Here is a 19,946-nt window from a genome sequence, read left to right on the forward strand (position 1 = left end):
AGCGAGCGCTTTCAAATGGATAATAATAAGAGAACCACAACACCCAATCACAGACTGATGGACGAAGAAGATCTTTGAAAAACCCCTCTACTTTTTGCTTCTATTTCACCGATCTCTCCCCGTTAATTCAATTCCTCAGTTGCTGAAAACTTGAAAAATGCTTATGGTAGAACCTGCCGCCGTCGCCGTCCGTTTCCCCGCCGGTAACTTCAACCGCACCTCCCGCTGGTTTTCTCACTCCGCCAGTTTCTTCATCCCTCGGTACTAGTTTTCCTTTTACTGTTTCTATTACTGATCCAGCTGATTATTATATACTAACAGTTAAAAGCACACAGTGCAAGCTCAAATGATGTTGTAAACTCGTTGCGGTATATGTACTGTTTGCTTGTAGGAATAAGATAAGGAGGTTGACGACGGAGTATTGTGGTGGCAGAATAAGAACGGGTAAGGGAAAAGGTGGGATTAAAGCAAGTGCGAGAGATCAGCCTAGTGCGAGTTCTGGACCAGTGAAACAGAATGCGAAGCCATCCAGGTATCATCCGTTTGAAGACATTTCGGATTCGGAAAATGGGGAGAATGAGGAAGCTCAATTGTCACCAGCTGAAACTGCTAGAACAATCATTGAGGTACCAATAAATACTATTGTATCATGTTTGCTTTATTTGATTGTATGTTGGAAGCATATACTGATTTTGAATGCAAATGTATAGATATTTTAGTGATTAGGTGTTGGAAATATTATAAAGAAAGAAGAACAGAAAGTTTGGGATCACTTAAGATTTTATTTCCTTACTGAATTATTGTTTCACAATGCCCTTGGAAAGCTGGATAGCATCCAGGGTCATCCATGGTGGTCAGAGAGTAGTCATACAAACTTCCAGTGTCAGGACATTACTCCCAGGCTCTCAATATCTTTCTGCTTTCCCTCTACCCTGTCATGAGCAAATATAATACTATTTCCGTTACCACATGATCTTTAGTTATACACCAGAGCAACACTAACGGTTTCAGGTTTAGTAAATAGTGCATGAGAACTTTTCCTGGCCAGATAACTGATGAACTCGGATAGCTATTTATCACTGTAGCTAGTTGTCTTCAGAAAGCTAATATTGGTTTTCCTACTTGATCTGTAGGTAAACAGCAAAGCAACACTCATGTTTTCAGGTGTGGTCAACAATGAAGTACAGGAGAACATTTTCTGGCCAGACTTGCCTTATATAACTGATGAACTTGGAAGTAAGCTGCTCAATTCTTGTCATTTAGCATGTTTTCCTACCACTAGTACATTTTGGTCGTTATGAAGGTTTATGTGCTTTGCCTTTTGGTCAGACATCTACTTTCAAGTGAAGAATGATGAAGACATCCTGCAAACTCTGACAGCCGAAGAAAACGTTGTGGTATGGACATTGAAGTTAAAAAGTTCTGTTTGTTTTCATGTTTGCAGAATGGTCAATTGATGCATTGTTCATTTACATATTTTTGTGATTGGATCAGACCGAGCATACTGCCTTCTGTGAGTACTTCCAAATGATTCTGCCGTGTTGCTTACATGTTTCTTGATTAGTCAACGGTCTTCCAGGGTGATATGTACTAACCTTTTGCAGAAGTTCATGTCATCAATGTATAATGGTGCAAGTTGTATTATTCTAGTTTATCTACCATGCAGGATAAGTTTGTCTGAATAAAGAAACTTCTTGATTGTTGTTTCTATAATCATCTTCCCATGGAAAGACTGTTCTGTCATGTAATTACTTGCCTGTCTTCAAATATCAGTTATTTTTAGACAAACTGGAAGTTTGCTTTTAAACATGTTTGTTGGTTCCAACCATCTTGGAGCTCTTTTAGCATTTCAGGAAAGGAAAAAAAGAGAGTGAATTTTGAATAGTGAGAGGAAGCTATGTGTATGCATAATGTTAGTACCTATGATTAAGCTGACATAAGTCTGCTTTTTTAAATTTATCAAAAAAGATCTTTTTTGTTACCTTGCTAGGTTGTAAATGACCAAAAGTTGATAAGAAAAGAGTTCTGAATGCTTGCTTAAATTTCAAATACGATGCAGCAAGTAATTATTGGCCTAGATACTGCTGAAATGCTCAGTGAACTAGAATCATTTGGTCAATCTGAAGTTGATTATGGCATAGATGATTTTGACGATGAGGACAGTGATATTGATGACGAAGATGACCTCGATGAAGATGACAATGATGATGGTGACAGTGACGAGGTATTTATTTATTTCAAATGCTTTACTTTTTAGAATGCGAGTAAGCACTTTCCATTTGATAAATCAGTTTAAATGCTTGTTGACAGGATTGGGTTGCCATTGTTGATGATGAAGATCAGGATGGGGATTCTGATGGGTCATTGGGGGATTGGGCTAAATTAGAAACGATGCGCTCTTCTCATCCAATGTATTTTGCCAAAAAGATCGCTGAGGTGATTCTCTACATCATTGATTTCACGCCATGAAAAGTCAAAGTTAAGTTTAAGAGAAACATTAAATCGATTTCCTTTTGAGTGAAATCAGCACTGTTAAACATTTATTTTTCTGCACATGCTGGCATTAAACCTTCTGCATCTGCTATCTAATTGGTAATTTAACCCACTTCGTTTGTGATCTTCTTTGCTTCTCAGGTTGTGACAGATGACCCCATAGATTTCATGGACCAGCCTCCTGCAGGTCTTGCTATACAAGGCCTTCTAAGGCCATCCTTCCTGGAAGAGCACACTACGATTCAAAAGCAGATATCTGAAGATACATTGAGTGACGCGGACTTAAACCGGATAGAAAAAGATGATGACCACAAAGAAAAGGGTGGTGTTCAAATAAATGGCCACAAACATGAGATTGGATCATCACAAGAGAACCCAAGTTGGGAAGAATTGGAAAAGGATGAGAACTTAGGAAATGGAACTTCATTTTACAAGCTAGAGATGATCAGAATTCAGTTAATTTCTTCCAATGGGAATCAGGTAACTGTGTGTAGGTTTTATGTGGTTCAACCTGATTGTTGTTGGTTAGCATTCCCTTCTTCCCTCTCCACGTGTCTCAGTTTATGTAGTGCAATTTCTGTATTTACAGTAATTATTTTGGTCATCTCGAAACTTATTGTCATATGGAGAATCATTGCGGACTTCAATAAGTTCTGATGGCACAGAGAGCAACACTAAATGAATATTTAATTTAACAAGTCAGGAATATGAAGGAATAACTATCATTAGAACAGAAAAAGGAAAAGAGGGTACTCTTTTTCATTCGATTTCTGAACAGAAAAAATGTCTATCCTGAATTATACAAGTTTGTATGCCAAGTTGAAATCTAGTTTCGGAATTGACTCCGTAAGCAGGATTCTGAAACTGTTTTGTGTCATGGTGGATGATAAATGTTATGATAATTTCACTGTGGATTTTCCCTACCAAGTGAATCTTGTACACAAGATCCATGGGATGTTCTTTTTTTCTTTTTTCTTTTTTCTCTTTCAATTGTTTTAAATGAAATTTGACCAGTTCTATATCTGCATTCTTTGACCATTTTCTGCTTATGGGAGATTCCTGTTTACATATTCATCATTATTCAGGGATTACCAAGTTGATGTTTTTTAATTTTGGTGCTCACAGATCTTTGTTGAGTTAGATGATTTTAGGAGAGCTAGGTCTGATGCAATTGTACATTCAGCTGCCAAAATAATATCTCGGCTTAAAGCTGCTGGACAGAAGACTATGCAGGCTCTTAGATCTCTCTGTTGGAGATGCAAGGGAATTCAAGTGGAGGTAATGGTCCTTACAGCCTGTAATCTCAGATTCAAATATTGTTCTGAGATCAGTAGATTTACTACTTTTTCTATCCTCAGAAGTTCATTGCTGTACAACCCAGGGATTGGTCTACAGGGAAAATAATTTAAAGAAAACCATGCAACTCAACCTCCCTTGATCATGCGCTGGAGAATATTTTAAAAAGATAAGATAAGAAGAGAAACCTGAACATGTGATTGGAAGATAAAATGTCCGAAACCTAAAACAAACTTTTTTTCCTGATAACAATATCTAGTATTGCAGTCAGCATTTTAAATTGAAACAGATGAATTTCGGGTCTGTTATTTATTTATTTTTGAAAATATGAGTGTGCATCACTTGTCTGTGTTTACGATGGAAATGTGTCTTATACGTACTGAACTAGATCTTCTATTAAGTATGATGCTCGCTGGGGTATTCATCTAGAGTTTCTTCTTGCAATTTATGGCAGGAGGTGTCTCTGATTGGTGTGGACAGCCTTGGTTTTGACTTGAGAGTTTGCGCTGGGACACAAGTCCAAACACTTCGGTTTTCATTTAGAAAGCGGGTAAGATATTGTAATACTTTATCTTCTTAGGAGTTTTGGGACTCCATCCTTAATTTCTAGTCTTGTTGAATATCTATTGTATCGTAAATGAGTTCCTTCTATGTGGATCAAAGTCCTTGACATAAACTGAAAAACAGACCCATTGATGTGTGTGGTCACCACATCTAAAAGTTTACTCCGATAAAGAGGCATATTTATGTCTTGCATACCCTCACATGCATGCCTAATTCTTTGTTATTGGCAAAACATGTGTGAGTGTCTTTTCAATGAAGAGTGGTTGTGAGAAACATGGCCACTAAGGATTCATATATCTGACCCCAAATTGTTTGGGACTGAGGCATTGTTGATGTTAGAAGATTGACAGTGAAACATGAAAGGAAGACTTTTGCATGCTGTGATGCGAACATGGAGTATGTGACCACTTTATTTAAACCCCAAGCAATTAGAGAGGGCACATTCATACTTACTCAATTATGTCTTCGATAGCAAAAAATTGAAATTTAATGTAAAACCACTCAAGGGGTATCCTATGTGAAATTTTTTGAAAAGCCAAATTGAACAAGGAAAAGGGGAAGGCAACCTGCACATACATTTTCTTATATTTATTCATCTTACCTTCTAGGTTATTGGGATTATGTGTTCTACTATCGAAGGTAGTCCATTTTTATTCTTATTTCTTCTCAGCAAGAGAAAAGTTGAAACCTTGAAGACATATGGTGTGCGGTACAACAACATACCCAATGTAGTTCCACCCAGTGGGATCTGGTAGAGAGATTGTTTCAGATAGACCCCCGGCTCAAGACAAAGACAGTCTGGGAAAAGACACAATGGAAATACAATAGACATTCGGTAGTAACAAAAACAACAGATAGTAACAAAACGGTACTATAACAAAATAATACTACAAACAAACTTCACAAAATAATGGATAGTTGCAGAAATCAAAGAACAAGGAACTACAAAAGTAGTCCTACGACTAATAGAAAGGGCAACAAGACAAGACATTTCTGCCTACTAGTAGTAAACACTTCTACATACATACTAACCTTCTACCCTAATTCGTGTCCTCCACACCTTCCTATCTAAAGTCATGTCCTCGGAGCTACAACTTCCTCATGTCCTGTCTAATCACCTCTCCCCAATATCTCTTTGATCTACCTCTACATCTACCTCTCCTGAATCCATCTATAACCGATCTCTCACACCTCTACACTGAGGCATCTGTGCATCTCCTCATCGTTGCGGCATCCGTTAATCTTCTGAATGTGAGAGATAGTTGGTCTAACTACCACTTTGTAGAACTTGCCTTTTAAGTCTAGGTGACACCTTATCACACAAGACTCCAAAAGCAAGCCTCCATTTCAGCCACCCTTTACCATATCCTTGTCAACCTCTCCATTTCCTTGGATAATCGACCCAAGATGAAACTACCTCTCTTCTGGATGATCTGCGTATCAAGCCTCACTTCCACATCAACCTCATGCATCATTTCACTGAACTTGCACTCCAAGTATTCAGTCTTGGTCCTGCTCAATCTGAACCCTTGAGACTCCAGGTTTTGTCTCCAAACATCCAACTTAGCGTTAACTCCATTGTGAGTCTCGTCAATCAAAACTACATCTGCAAATAACACACACCATGACACCTTACCCTGAATATATAGTGTCAATACGTGCAACTCCATCAACAGGGAAGTGCTCCGAGTCTCCTCTCACTGTCGGTACTCGGGTCTTCATGGGAAAATAAGTGATTTTCTCACATATTTTTTGGTATTTGGTAAGTAAGCATAAATATTTTTCAAAAAAGATAACATGGCATAACTACCTTTTAGGGGATGGGGCCAAGGAGTTTGGGCAGTGGCGGGGACTATATTATGTATTATGGGTGCTTAAGCACTCACTGCCTTTTGTGACAAACATTATTATTTAAGTACAAAATTTAGTAATTTATTGAAATATATTAACCGAGCAGCCATTCTATGTAGCAATTTCCGAGCTAAATATAGTTGAGCACCCATAATATAAATTTTTTGGATCCGCCACTGAATTTGGGAGGGCGGTGTGAGGGAGTGGGGGGTTGGTGGAGGGGTGGGGGTTTGGATGAGGGTGGGCTGTGTGGGTTGAAACCATCAGTTGGAAATGACGTGGGAGAGTAAACGGAAAATGACTTCCCTCCTTGATATTGTGCACATCCTAATAACTCACGTGAGTTATGCCTAATTTTCGCTTAAGCTATGAACCCTGTTACTTTACAGGTTTCTTCTATCTATTTATTAGTCTAATAGTTGCAGTGAAGTAAAGACAGTGTTTTTACGTGAAAACACCCAACTCATAGAGGCGAAAAACCACAACCTGCACCTTTGTAGGATTTGACCCAAATCCACTAAATCAATGAACCTTAACATAATTTAAATTACAAGAGTTGCAGCTAGGAACTAACTCTAATCCCCAAAGCAATAATTGTTAAATTAGGTCTTAGGTCTAACTCACACCCCAAAAGCTAGCTCAAAGGGAGGAGGATTGCCCAAGCCTTATAAAGAGTCCACCCATCTCATTAACCACCGATGTGGGACTTTTGTCATTCTTTAACACCCCACCTCACGCCCAATGCTTAGCATCTGGTGCGTGGGCAATTTTGATTTTGGGGGTCCCAACATCGGGTGAGACGGGCCCTGCTCTGATACCATGTTAAATTAGGTCTTAGGGCCTAACTCACACCCCAAAAGCTAGCTCAAAGGGAGGAGGATTGCCCAAGCCTTATAAGGAGTCCACCCATCTCATTAACCACCGATGTGGGACTTTTGTCATTCTTTAACAATAATCTTCGCAGATAGTTGCTTCGTTTTTCAAGTTATTCCAACTTGAAATCCAACTTCTAATTCTGTTTATTCCTAAACAATTGCTTCTAGGAAAGCTGAAAAGATACAACTCGATAATCACCCTAATACAAGAATTTTTAGAACTGACAGTTGCCTAAACTCCTAAGCCTGAGACAAGTTCTTCAATCCTTTAGACCTGACAGTTGCATAGACTCCTAAGCCTGAGCAAGTTCTTCAATCCAGTTCTTTGTATCAGAGGCTGCATTTGAAAAATAAGTCAAAACTTGAGTTCTCAATAGCTCTTGCTTATTTGGTTGAGTTCTATCTTTGCTTCTTGTGTGAGTGCCTTATCTTCTTCTGTGAAAGAGTTCTTTATTTATACCTTCAGATCATTGAGGTATAGTTGTTCACAACCACCTTGTGAAGTCAAACTCTTCCATTACCGTATTTGAGTGGAAGACTTCTGCTTCACTTCAACACTCCTTTATCCACTTGTTTTGATGGAGTTCACCTCTGATCTTTTACCAACTTCCTCGGTCTTCTGATTCTTCTAATCTTCTAGCTTTCATTGGTCTTCTATTCCTTCCAGTAGTCCTGCTTCAGCTAATGGAACAGATCAGCATTGCACCTGGTCCATTAACCTGTTCCAAGTCCAGTCTTGATCCAGCCCATTTAGCCAGGCCAACACATTTCCAAAATGTTAAAACTAATCAAACATCGTATTTTCGAGAAAATATTTTCCTCCCTGCCAAACACACTCATTGTATTCTTGTGTGCCTGCATTTTTCTTTTACCCAGTGTACGTGAAAAAGTAATAGAATGTTTTTTTTGCAGGCCTCATCAGAGTATAGTGCTGAAAGACAACTTAATGATCTACTGTTTCCCAGGATCCACCACAAGTCGCGCCAAAAGAAAGAAAGTCAGCAAGCTGAATCATGAAAAGCTGAAGACACAAGTCTATTTATTCTCTAGATCTTGTTGTACTACTTCTGTCTCAGAATTGTACATAGCATGTAGTGAGTGTTTGATCGATTACATCATATTTATTTCAGTGAAGAGTCATAATTACTCAATTTTAATATGAACTCGACTTTGTACAGCTTAATTCCCATCCCATGCTGAAGCAGTTTTGGTAATATGAGTATTCTTTTTAACCTTACAGTGTGAAACTACTTTCGGAACATTTTACTTATTTCATTGGAACAAAAGGTGTGATCGGTTGGTTGTACAGTTATATATTCGTTGGAAATAATGGGGTCATCGTTTGTACATTTATTTCAATTTGTATGTGTTCAAGAATCAGGATTACTGTGTGCAATCAGCTATATCTACTCCGTCCGTCTTACAAAGCACAGTTATAGTTTTGAGTTAAAAATTGCATGCATACACAAATGGAATAATGAAATAGGAGCTGTAAAGACTCGAAGAAACATCTTTTGAGATATTAGCAACAAAAAGCTGCATTACTTTTGCACTCCTAGAAAACGAAAGCCTTACTTTTATCATCACTTTTTTGCAGACATAACAGAAATAAGTAGTATAGTAACTCTTAATTAGCTTAACTGAGAATTTTTCATGTAGGGCGTGTTCGGTACGACATGAAAAATGTTGAGTTTTTTACTTATTTTCTTGTATTGATCGGTAGGTAAGCAAAAGCTATTATCCTAAAAGCATTTGTATAAATACTATGAAGGTGGGGTAGGGAGGTAGGAATGTCGGATGATGGGGATGAGGACTATGGGGTTAGGGTAAAGATGAGGTGTGTTGGAGGGTGGAGAGGACACAATCAACTTGGAATGTCATTGGTAAAACTTATTTTTCCTATTTTCATTGGGGAGTTCATTTTCCTCATTTCTTAAGGAACTTGTTTTCCTAGAGATCGAATATTATTGGAAAAAGGTGATAATAATGTCATTTCCTAATCAACATATGACATCAAACACTGCTAATATATGGCTATGAAGTATAACAGAACTCCATATATGAAGCTAATTGAGTGTTTTTGTTTAATACAAATCAATTAAAACATATGTTAAAATGAACTTCGAGGAAGTTTCTTACACCATGACTTTCGGTGTTTGAGACTATTTATTATTTATATGATCTAAGCAAATAGGAATATTTACCAAAAATACTGGCATTTTCGTAAACTCCAAATTAATGTTGTCGAAACTAAGTACTAGTACTACGTACATAAAGTACTACAATGACTATTAATTTAAGCTAATGCCTAGGTAGTAATGTGCACACTTGTCACGACCCAAAAATGGACGTGATGACACTCATCTTATCCCACCAAGACAAGTCAGCCTAACACTCACCAATTACAATAAAATGCGGAAATTTCATAATTAACTCAAAAATACCCCCAAAATCTGGTTGTCACGTGTACAAGCCTCTAAAGTATTACAATTGAATCAAAAGAAAAATACAAGTCTCATATGACATTGTTTCTAGAGTAGAACAAGATCATAAACAAGAGTAAGAAGGATCGCTGAGAAGACAAACAACTACCTCACAAATCTCCCAGAAGCCTTGGAAAAGAAGAGAATGACAAGTACTACAAAAATCCAGGCTCGTAACCAACAAAAATTTGTAGAAGCAAGGGGTGAGTACCAAACCACACGGTACTCAGCAAGTAAACCTCTAAACACGAGATAAGGGGATAGAATACAAGTACTCCTTACACCCCAACCGAACATTCACAACTACAACCTGCTTAGTACCAACCTAACATAACAGTTCACAGTTTACAAAGCACATAGCTCAACACAACACTTTAACAATTTCATATCTTCAACAATAAGCCCAATATTCATCAGTCACAAGTTTCATAGAAAGGCACTCACAAGATCAGCAACACACAAGATCAAGTTCACCAATAATAAAGAAGTGCAATGCAATGAAATGCAATGCCAAGTATAGTGATGCATGTCTGACCTAATGATACACACCCGCTGTCTCTCAGTCCGGGACCCATGGGGGACATATATGTCCATGCATCTATCGCGGCGCGCGATACGACCCTCGATAATAGTAACCATCGCGGCGCGCGATACGTCCCTCGAAATATAGTATCCGTCGCGGCGCGCGACACGTCCCTCGAAATGGTACATCCTCTTTATTTTCTTATTCTTTCTCAATGCACATAACACTTGTCACAACCATGTCTCAGAACAATGCAAATAACATGTTCACACAAATAATGAAGAGATGACCATTTTCAAAACATTGCACAATTCACAACAACAAAATCAGGATACAACATCAACAATGATTCAACAAGCCTTTCAAACAATTCTCAACACATCACACAAACAATTGATCACATTGCCTTTTATTATCCCTTTCTCATCATTAGAATTAATCAATGTGGACAAGTCAACCCATCACCAAGCCTCATTACCCTAAACACATATTACAAGGAAATACATGAATTCCATACACTTAACAAGGGTTTAGAAATCCACTTGCCTCAAATTAATTGAACAATCACTCCAGGTCTCGAGTCTTCCCATCTCGTTGAACTTCCAACTCAAAGCAATCTATTCAAATAAGTAACCACGGTAAGATTCTGAATACTAACAACACTCGTATTACTATGTGTTTAGCCTTGACCCAAAAATTCACCCACGTTTATAATCAAGTTCCAAAAATCTTGATGTCAACTAACATTCCAATTATTACCTCAATCACTTGGTAATTATTAACAATGATTGCAGACAAGGTCTGTTTCCCCACATTCACGTTGCACCAGTAATATCTAACCCCCCAACTTATTTAATATTACATCTACTATTTCCACTGTATCCCTAAAATCTCAACTAATTTAATAGTATAACTTTAATATGTTAATTTCAAGAATATTGCCACAGATTGGTTTCTTAACCATCACTGCTACATCATGGCGGCCATTCTTTGCATACATATGTACATGGCATAATGCATATTCAATCATTACTAATTAACCCAACAATAAATAAATGGAACAACAAAGTTTAACAATTACTAGAACGTGAATTCTTTTGATTTCCCGTCGGCCGCCCTTAGCACTTATTTATTCAATATCATAAACTATGAAGACCCACTACTACTTATCAATTGTTTTGCACAAATCCACAATAACTTACGCTTAGTAAGAATTGTATAGATCCAATTTTCAGCCGACTTAAATTTGTATCATCAGAAAACAAGGATCATCTCATTTTTTACCAGTCCATTTAGTTATGATTAGTATTCATACCCTGTACACTAATGTATATGAATAAGAAAGACTAATTAGATAGATTTTTACCTAAAGGCACTCCCGCTTCCTCCTTTGAAATTGAGCGTCGTCATAGGGTTTCTCTCTTTCTTGTTGTGACTAAAAGAAATAATCTCCCCTTTATTTACTTATGGTTTTATTATTTTACATGGGTTAAGTGGTATTAATTATACTATACCACTTGGCCCATTAATCACCAATTGAAATTAATTATTTAAATTCACCCATCAACTAAACAATCGTATTAACAAATAACCCAAAAATTTTCAAACCAACTTCTCAAATTGATCAAAACTGACTCGGGATAACTATCGAGATGAGTAAAACGGTAATTTTATAATAAAAATTCAAAACTGATTTTATGGGTCATTACAACACTCTCTTGATTGTTGGTATAATATGCTGTTTTGTTTAGATCATATATACTTTCGTCAATTTTATTCATATGCCTTTCAACTTACTCTTTTATGGTAAATTGATAATACATCGTTGCATGTTGAGTGTCAAATTACAAATAAGGTCTACGTATATTTGTATTTTCTCAAATCCCACTCGTGAAACTATATGAGATATGTAATTATTATTGTTATTTGTTGTCTTTCAGCTTACTTCATAATTAATTGTAATTACTTGAATGACATGACCAAGTTATCAAAAATAGACCAACAGAGATATGAATGGTGATGAATTCATACTTAAATCTACACCACTCATCCTAAAGAATCACTCCAAGAAAACTCTGAAAGTAAATAATGGGAGAACACGACATTTTCGTATAGACTAGCCTTTACCCCCAAAAGAGCAAGCATAATTCTCTTTTTTTTTTTGTCTAATTTATCGCCGTTTAAGGCTTATAGTACATATTATTACTATAAGTAGCATGACATAGACACGTGTGAGATGTGACACCAACGAGCTGGTTGCAAAAAATATATACTACTCCTTCCGTTTAAAAAAGAATGGTCTAATTTGACTTGGAACAAAGTTTAAGAAAAGAAAGAAAACTTTTTAATCTTGTGATTTTAAATTAAAGTTGTGTCAAATGTACCAAAATGTTCTTTAATCTTGTGGCATTAAACATGCCACGTGAAAAATTGAAATTAAAGTATTATCAAAAAATGAAAAGGGTAATTCATTTTTAAATAGACTAATAAGAAAATTGAGTCATTCTTTTTTAAACAGAGCGAGTATAACTTTTTGGATCTAACTTATGCACTTTTATGCTAGATAGTGATTTGTACCAACTTTTATGCTAGATAGTGATGCTCCTCTCTGTCGTCGATATAAGTATAAAGTACTCTTTCTATCTCAAATTCTCAATACTCAATTAATGTGCAGTATTTACATGAGTTCAAATTCAAAAAATAAAAAAAGTTTGAACTTATAATCTAAAATAAGGTATTACAAATTTATATGATTATAAATTACTTTATTTTTATATATAATAAGAGAAGGGGAACTTACATAAATTCATGGCCCTACTAATTAAATGCATGCATACCAACATATTTATTTGCATCAACCATACTATGATTGTATTTTAAAATTTATTAATTTATTTGTCAACTGCTCCAACATACATATATTTCAAAAGTTTTTTTAAAGTTAGATTATATTATAATAGTCTTACGAATAGTTGTTCTGTAGAGCAATATTTATTTGGGAGGATGATGATCTCACATTATTGTCCACTTCTGTTCATCTTCACATAGGAAAATACCACGAAAGTACCAAAGATGATATGGAAAATGTTTAAAAGAAATGACACTATCGAATAATGGTAACTGAGAAAGACGTCTACCGAGAAAATTTAATGAGGATGTTTACCTTTATGAGAATTTGAGTAAAAATATTAAATTGGTGTTAAATGGATCAGAGACATAAAAGTGTCCAGTTAGTGAGCTCTTGAGAGAGGCGATTTAACAAAATTAGTGGTCTAAAATTAAATTTTGATCTCTATAAAATTCATACTTCCTTTATCCCTAATTACTTGTTCATATTTTCTTTTTTAGTTGTCCCTAATTACTTGTTCATTTTGACAAATCAAGAAAGGACAAATTTTTATTTATCTATTTTACCCTCAATTAATTACTTTGAAAAAGGTAGAACTTCTTGAAAATATTAAGTTTTTAATTCATCCACTTCATAATTAATAGGGGTAAAATGGTAAACTCACAATGTCAATTATTGATTTCTTAATAGGTGTGCCAATTCAAAAGTGGACAAGTATTAGGGACAGAGGGAGTATATTTTTATTTGCAGATTATTCTTCTAAAATTCTAAGATGCAAAACGAAATCATGGCGAGTCATGTGTATTTTTTATTTACAATTCATTCTTATAGCTTTATTTAGACAACAATGTTAAAACTGAAAAACGAATCCATCATAAAAAAACAAAAAAAAATCTATGTAGAGGAGGAAAATTCATAAACAATGGAGATAAATATTTCAATTGACAAGAGATAAAACTTACTACAATTTGCTCATTCATTTCAACAATCTCAATTTCAAAACATATATATAGAATTTGAAATAATAATTGTATAAATAACACACAATTATATATCTATTTTTAAATTTTTTATAGTGATAGAGTAATAGAATTTGACATTTAAATCTATTTGCTTATTATACACAAAAATAATTTAAATATTTTATTTTTTTTATTACAAAATTGTTTACATTTAAAATCTCAAAAAATATTCGTTTTCCAATAATAAAAAATTAAAGCATGCTAATACATCATTTATAAACTTTGATCCTTATAAGTACGGGTGTTCATGGTTCAGTTTGGATCAATTATTGGTGAAAACTTAAACCAATTTAGTCGGTTTTTAAATTTCTTAAACCAAACCAAACCAAAAAAATAGCCACCGGTTTGGTTAGTGTCGGTTTGGTTCAATTTTTTTTTGGTTTTTTCGGTTTGAAGTAATAAATTTGCTGAGGGCATACACATCTTGATAGACATAGAGACCTAGTACATAAAACATCCAATGAAAAACCACTGTGGATTCAATTATACAATACTGGAGTTATTATTACGCGAACGAAGTGATTCAATTTAGAGAAAGTGTGATTACTTGATGTGAGGTATGGTAGATAAAGACTAAAGTAATGCATTTTGATGGACTTGAACTTAGGATTTTAATAGTTAATGGGCTAAAAAATAATAAAGTTAAAGACTTAAGTTAATTAAAATTTAACAAAATATTTATATCATGAATAATATATAAATAATCATAAAATTTATATAGTATAATTTCTCGGTTCAATTTGATTATTTTTGCGGTTTTTTAGTAAAATCAAAATTAAACCAAATAGTATCGGTTTCAAAATATAAAACCTAACCAAACCACACGAAATAGTAATTTTTTAAATCGGTTTGATTCGAATTGCGATTTGATTGATTTTTTAACCATAACCATGAACCGCCCTACTAAGATCGAGAACTTTTGTCCAATCGAATATAAATGTGAGCAAACCTTTCAACAATTTTTTTTTATTACTAAAGTATGTACTGATCACTGATGTAATATTCTTTGTCAAAAATGGTATAGCATATTTGGTCAAAAATACTAGGCCTATTATTAGTTAACTTAAATAGTCTATTTCCATATATGACTTTATGACAACAAAGCATCAATTAGTAGTGTTTTCTTTATTATGAAAGTAAATGTTTAGTAACAAAAATGGAAAATAGTAAACTAAAATCAACTAATATTAGAGTAAGGCAATTATGGGGGGGAGGGGGATTTTACAAAAAATAAATAAAATATATTGCTATAAAAATGAATGTTATCGTTATAGGTAATATGTTGTTATAAATTGGTACATTATAACATAAAAAAAAATCAATTTAAATCTTTTATTATCATTATAATAAAATATTGTTATAAATAATGATTATTACAGAGTAATTTGAACTTAGTGACCTTACCCTTAAGCTGCCCCAACAATATAGCGTTTTGTGGTAGAGAATTAATGAAGTTGATATATGTAGTAAATTTTGAAGTGTTTTCCGTGTCAATATGCACTAGCAAGTTCTCTGATTCGATGTCCCGGGGTCGATATCTTATGTTATGTTAATTTAGTTGTAAGGCACTTAATGGTACATAACAAAGCGCACAAATAGTCATTAAGAAATCTTAAGTGGGTTTGTTTAACCAAATTTGTTCAATTAACGAATGTATTAGATCATTAAATAATCATTTTACATGGTAAGGGTGAATGCCACGTATATAAATCTCAGATGATTAGATTTTAAAATTGCACAACTATTATATTAATTAATCCATCTCAACAATTTTTATAAGAAAAATTTAACTTATCCATCTTTTCCTCATTATATAAATTGTAGTAGTTTTGTTCCAAATTCCAGTCTTTTGTACGTTAACAACATAAAAAAAAGTTGTCAAATTAACACAAAAAATGGCTGCAAATGATGTGCCATGTTGTGAAACTATGTTTTGGGTATACTTAATTATTTGTGTATCACTTGTGTGTTTTGCTGGACTTATGTCTGGATTAACACTAGGACTCATGTCTCTTAGCCTTATGGATCTTGAGGTTCTTATTAAGGCTGGTCAGCCAAATGATCGAAAAAACGCGGGTAATCCTTGTTTCGATTCAATAATTATTTTTTACTTGCTAGTCCTTACTAAAAAAAATGCGACTTTCCAATGAAAAGTTAGTCAGAAACGTTTCTAACAAGTCAATTTAGTGAGTGAGTGATGTGATGTGATGCCACTTTGAGTTCTAATTGTTCTGTTTCTAACTGATCACAGAGAAAATTTTGCCCATTGTGAAGAATCAGCACTTGCTCTTGTGCACCCTTCTAATATGTAATGCCATGGCTATGGAGGTATGTTACTAACCGCGATCCAATAATGAGTTCACGGGTTTGACATGTATATAAGTTTCAATTCAAACCCCGTTGTTTAAACTATCGATTCAGACCCTACAACGTTTAAATTTTGGATTTGTGAATGATTTTGTCTAGTGATGTACCATTTTTCGAGCTGATTAATGTTTTATTATTTTCATGAAACAGGCTCTTCCAATATTCCTAGATGCTTTACTTCCTGCATGGGGTGCTATATTAATATCTGTCACCCTCATACTAGCCTTTGGAGAGGTTATTTCTCAGGAATTTATGTTTGTTTAATTATAAGATTGAGCTTTTAAATAACTGAGTAATTATTAAACTTCAACTTTTTTGCCTCCCACAGATTATTCCTCAGTCCATATGTTCGCGCTATGGACTGAGCGTTGGTGCAAGATTGGCACCTTTGGTTCGTTTACTTGTCATAGTTGTCTTCCCTTTATCTTACCCGATCAGTAAGGTATAAAGAAACGACTTTACAAGTCCTATATACTGACTGTATAATAATTATTTTTTCAAATTTAGTTTCTTGTAGCAAGTAGTATACCTTATTTTCCAAGTTATTTGATATATTTTACATGACTATGTAAAACTTTCATTATACTGTCGATGTATATAAAAGTTGTTTATTTGGGCATAGTCATGATCAACTATTTATGTTTGTTCACTTGGTCTGATCAGTTGTTGGATTTACTCTTGGGGAAAGGGCACTCTGCACTTCTACGTCGCGCTGAGCTGAAAATGTTGGTGAATATGCATGGTAATGAGGTTAGTATTTTGTACCTAAAATTTTCTTGATTTTAAGTTCTAAGACTAGACCAGCTCTGAACCACAAATTGGTTAGCAGTCTGAGGGGTATCTAAGATGAGTTATTTATCCATTGCTTTCGACTCAAACTCAATTATGTACTCATATAATAAGACCATTAACTTTAAATCCTAGATTCGCCTCTTAATTACAGGCAGGGAAAGGCGGTGAGTTGAGCCACGATGAAACAACCATAATTGCTGGAGCATTGGACCTAGCTCAGAAATCAGTTAAAGATTCAATGACGCCCATGTCCAGAGTCTTTTCCCTTGATCTTCATTCTAAACTTACCGAGTATACTACTAACTCCGCCAATTTTTCCTAGCTAGCTTCAATTAGCACTTCATGTTTATATGTATAATAACCCAAATAATGTTTGATGATTCTCAGTGAGATGATGAATTTGATAATAAGCAAAGGCCATAGTCGCGTACCTGTATACTCTGGTACTCCAACAAATATTGTAGGCCTAATCTTGGTAAGATTTTTTATTTCCAGAAACTTTATAACTACTACTTCAATTATCACTCTGCAACATTTTCATTGCATATTTAACTTTTCTTCAATTTCTTTACCATTCGTACAACCTCTAGGTGAAGAATTTGATAAAATGTCGTCCTGAAGATGAGGTGCCAATCAAAGATCTCACTATAAGAAGTATACCAAAGTACGATACTATTTACTTCTTGCATTATTTGATACTCTTTTTCATTAAGTCATGACTTGTAAGAAAATAGTTGAGCTAATTTCTCATATAGTCAATTAACTAACAGTTATTATCTCAGAAAATCACTTGAGAATTCAACCCGAAAATAGTTGAAATAAAAGTCAGTCCACAGTGAAACGGAAAGTTGACTTAATCTTTATTTGATCTCCTGCAGAGTTCCAGATTCGTTACCATTATATGATCTTCTTAATCAGTTCGAGAAAGGGCACAGCCATATGGCTGTAGTGGTGAAGAGTAGAAGAATCACTAAGGAAGCTGCAGAAAATGCCACTGCTAAACACGATATAATCAAGATAAATATCCTTCCGGCCAGTCCAATTCAACAGCTTCATGCATTTGAAAAGGGTACATACTAACTTACTTATTTCATGTTACAACATACCCAGTGTAGTCCAACAACTTCTACAGGTAAAATTAATTAGTGATAAATTGGAATGATATTTAATTTTAGGAGAAGAAGCAATTGGTATCATTACAATGGAAGATGTCCTTGAACAACTTCTGCAGGTAAAATTAATAATTCATGTTGGTTATGTAGTTCTATTTTTGTTTCCCCTAACCCATGCTCGATTGCTAATTTGTCTGCTATAACTCTTATTTTTTCTCCTGCAAGGAACCAATATACGACGAGACAGATGACTATGTTGATGTTCATAACAAGTATGTTAGCAATATCAGTTTACGGTATCTTAATCAAGAATGTCATGATTACGTATTGAACCATACACATTTGCTATTTTTGTGTCCAGAATTAGGATCAACATTCCTCCATCGATGATATTTTCACCTAGAAGATCTCCAGGAGCAGTGGCAACAGGGGCTACTAATTATAAACCAAAGTGGCAAAGTCCAATAGCGTCTCCAGTACATTCAAGTGCTCATCAAAGTCCTATGTTGCGCTCACCTGTTTCACCATACGTGCAGTCGCCATATATTGTGCCAAAACTATCCCCTGCACACTTAAATAGTACAAATTCTCCAAGCAGATTTTCACGCAGCTCTCCATCATCTAATGATCAGGTACCTGTAGATATCATTTAAGTGATCTGACGGTATAAAAGAATCTTTTATATAATGTCATTGTATAGAAGCTAAACTCTCTAAAAGATTCATGAGTACCTTAACATTAACTAAAATTTAAATCTGTTTCAGGTTTCTCTGAAATCTTATGAGAAGTTGGACAAACACGGACTTTAGTACTTGAGGATATTCTGGATGAATATAATTTAGAGATGCATGTGAGGAAGAAGAGGATATTTTATGTAACATCATGGATGATACCTTTTCAATTTCAAGTTTGCAAATACATTTTCTTTTAAACGCCTTCCAAAAACTGCGTGCACAACATGATTGTTCACCTTTAAATCGGTGCAGTTGAATTTGTTAACATGGCTCAAGGACAAGCAGATTGAGATGACCAAACAATAAGATTGTTTATGCTAAATTGATTATAATTAGACATGATTAAGATAATAGGAGATAAATAACAAAGAATTAATCAAATGGCAATATAAAGGTAATGAAGTAGATTTAGGGTAAGCTCGTACGCCGGGTTTTGACCCATACAATGATCACCTTTGAATTAAAGAAAATACAAGTATTAATTTGCACAGCATGAACTAAACTAAATAGGTTTAGGGTGTTGATTGCCTGTATCTGCAGACTGCAAATCATTGTTCATGCAACTCTTTATGTCATTTGAATATTTTACAGCCACTAATTTTACTTTCTAGATTAAATTAAGATAAGTAGAGGCAACCTATAAACTAATACTACTATGTTGGCCTTCCAGCCACAAAATCAAGAACTTGGCAACACATCTTGTAGAGTTTGGCCAATTTTTTATTTTATTTTTTACAAGAGATCATGAAGAATAATTTACAATGACAAAACACAACCAAGTCGATCGATGTTTTCCATGTTATCCAGATTTGTACATACCATTTATCTGATAGAATACCAGGTCAGTCATCTTTTATTCTAGAAATTGTAAATCTGCCCTTTCCTCAATTATATTATTCGTTATAAACTGCCAAGAAAGGTGATGTCGAATTGAGCAAAACTAAATTTTAGGTTCCACCAAAACTAGAGTTGTGGGAGCTAACAGA

General features: G+C 34.8%; 3 protein-coding genes across 3 annotated transcripts in view; all 3 read left to right on the plus strand.

Moving 5' to 3' along the window:
• LOC125833217 (glutaminyl-peptide cyclotransferase-like) overlaps positions 1-19,946 on the plus strand; it is a 247,381-nt gene that overhangs the window by 128,381 nt on the left and 99,054 nt on the right. The window lies entirely within an intron of this gene.
• Positions 19-8,269, plus strand: LOC125833204 (uncharacterized protein At3g49140-like). Its single transcript, XM_049512349.1, has 10 exons — positions 19-261; positions 392-626; positions 1,134-1,236; positions 1,330-1,397; positions 2,060-2,224; positions 2,311-2,436; positions 2,635-2,973; positions 3,619-3,771; positions 4,244-4,339; positions 7,992-8,269. The coding sequence occupies exons 1-10, from the start codon at positions 158-160 to the stop codon at positions 8,094-8,096; spliced, it is 1,494 nt and encodes a 497-aa protein (XP_049368306.1). The 5' UTR covers positions 19-157; the 3' UTR covers positions 8,097-8,269.
• Positions 15,828-19,341, plus strand: LOC125833205 (DUF21 domain-containing protein At5g52790-like). The gene is made up of 13 exons (XM_049512350.1): positions 15,828-16,031; positions 16,207-16,283; positions 16,473-16,556; positions 16,651-16,764; positions 16,986-17,072; positions 17,266-17,405; positions 17,502-17,589; positions 17,705-17,778; positions 17,993-18,183; positions 18,290-18,345; positions 18,452-18,498; positions 18,588-18,858; positions 18,991-19,341. Exons 1-13 carry the CDS (start codon positions 15,851-15,853, stop codon positions 19,033-19,035), a joined length of 1,455 nt encoding a protein of 484 aa, XP_049368307.1. The 5' UTR covers positions 15,828-15,850; the 3' UTR covers positions 19,036-19,341.

Source organism: Solanum verrucosum, unplaced genomic scaffold (genome assembly GCF_900185275.1).
Source record: "Solanum verrucosum unplaced genomic scaffold, falcon-dt-bn FXZP01000100.1, whole genome shotgun sequence".
Classification (NCBI taxonomy): Eukaryota; Viridiplantae; Streptophyta; class Magnoliopsida; order Solanales; family Solanaceae; genus Solanum; species Solanum verrucosum.

What these genes read in the sequence shown, in the direction of transcription:
- LOC125833204 (XM_049512349.1), top strand. Translation starts at nt 158, where the DNA reads ATGCTTATGGTAGAACCTGCCGCCGTCGCCGTCCGTTTCCCCGCCGGT. An exon ending in GCAAGGGAATTCAAGTGGAG is followed by an intron (nt 3,772 to 4,243) that starts GTAATGGTCCTT and finishes AATTTATGGCAG; the next exon opens with GAGGTGTCTCTGATTGGTGT. An exon ending in GGTTTTCATTTAGAAAGCGG is followed by an intron (nt 4,340 to 7,991) that starts GTAAGATATTGT and finishes TTTTTTTTGCAG; the next exon opens with GCCTCATCAGAGTATAGTGC.
- LOC125833205 (XM_049512350.1), top strand. Translation starts at nt 15,851, where the DNA reads ATGGCTGCAAATGATGTGCCATGTTGTGAAACTATGTTTTGGGTATAC. An exon ending in GTAATGCCATGGCTATGGAG is followed by an intron (nt 16,284 to 16,472) that starts GTATGTTACTAA and finishes TTCATGAAACAG; the next exon opens with GCTCTTCCAATATTCCTAGA. An exon ending in CTCCATCATCTAATGATCAG is followed by an intron (nt 18,859 to 18,990) that starts GTACCTGTAGAT and finishes AATCTGTTTCAG; the next exon opens with GTTTCTCTGAAATCTTATGA.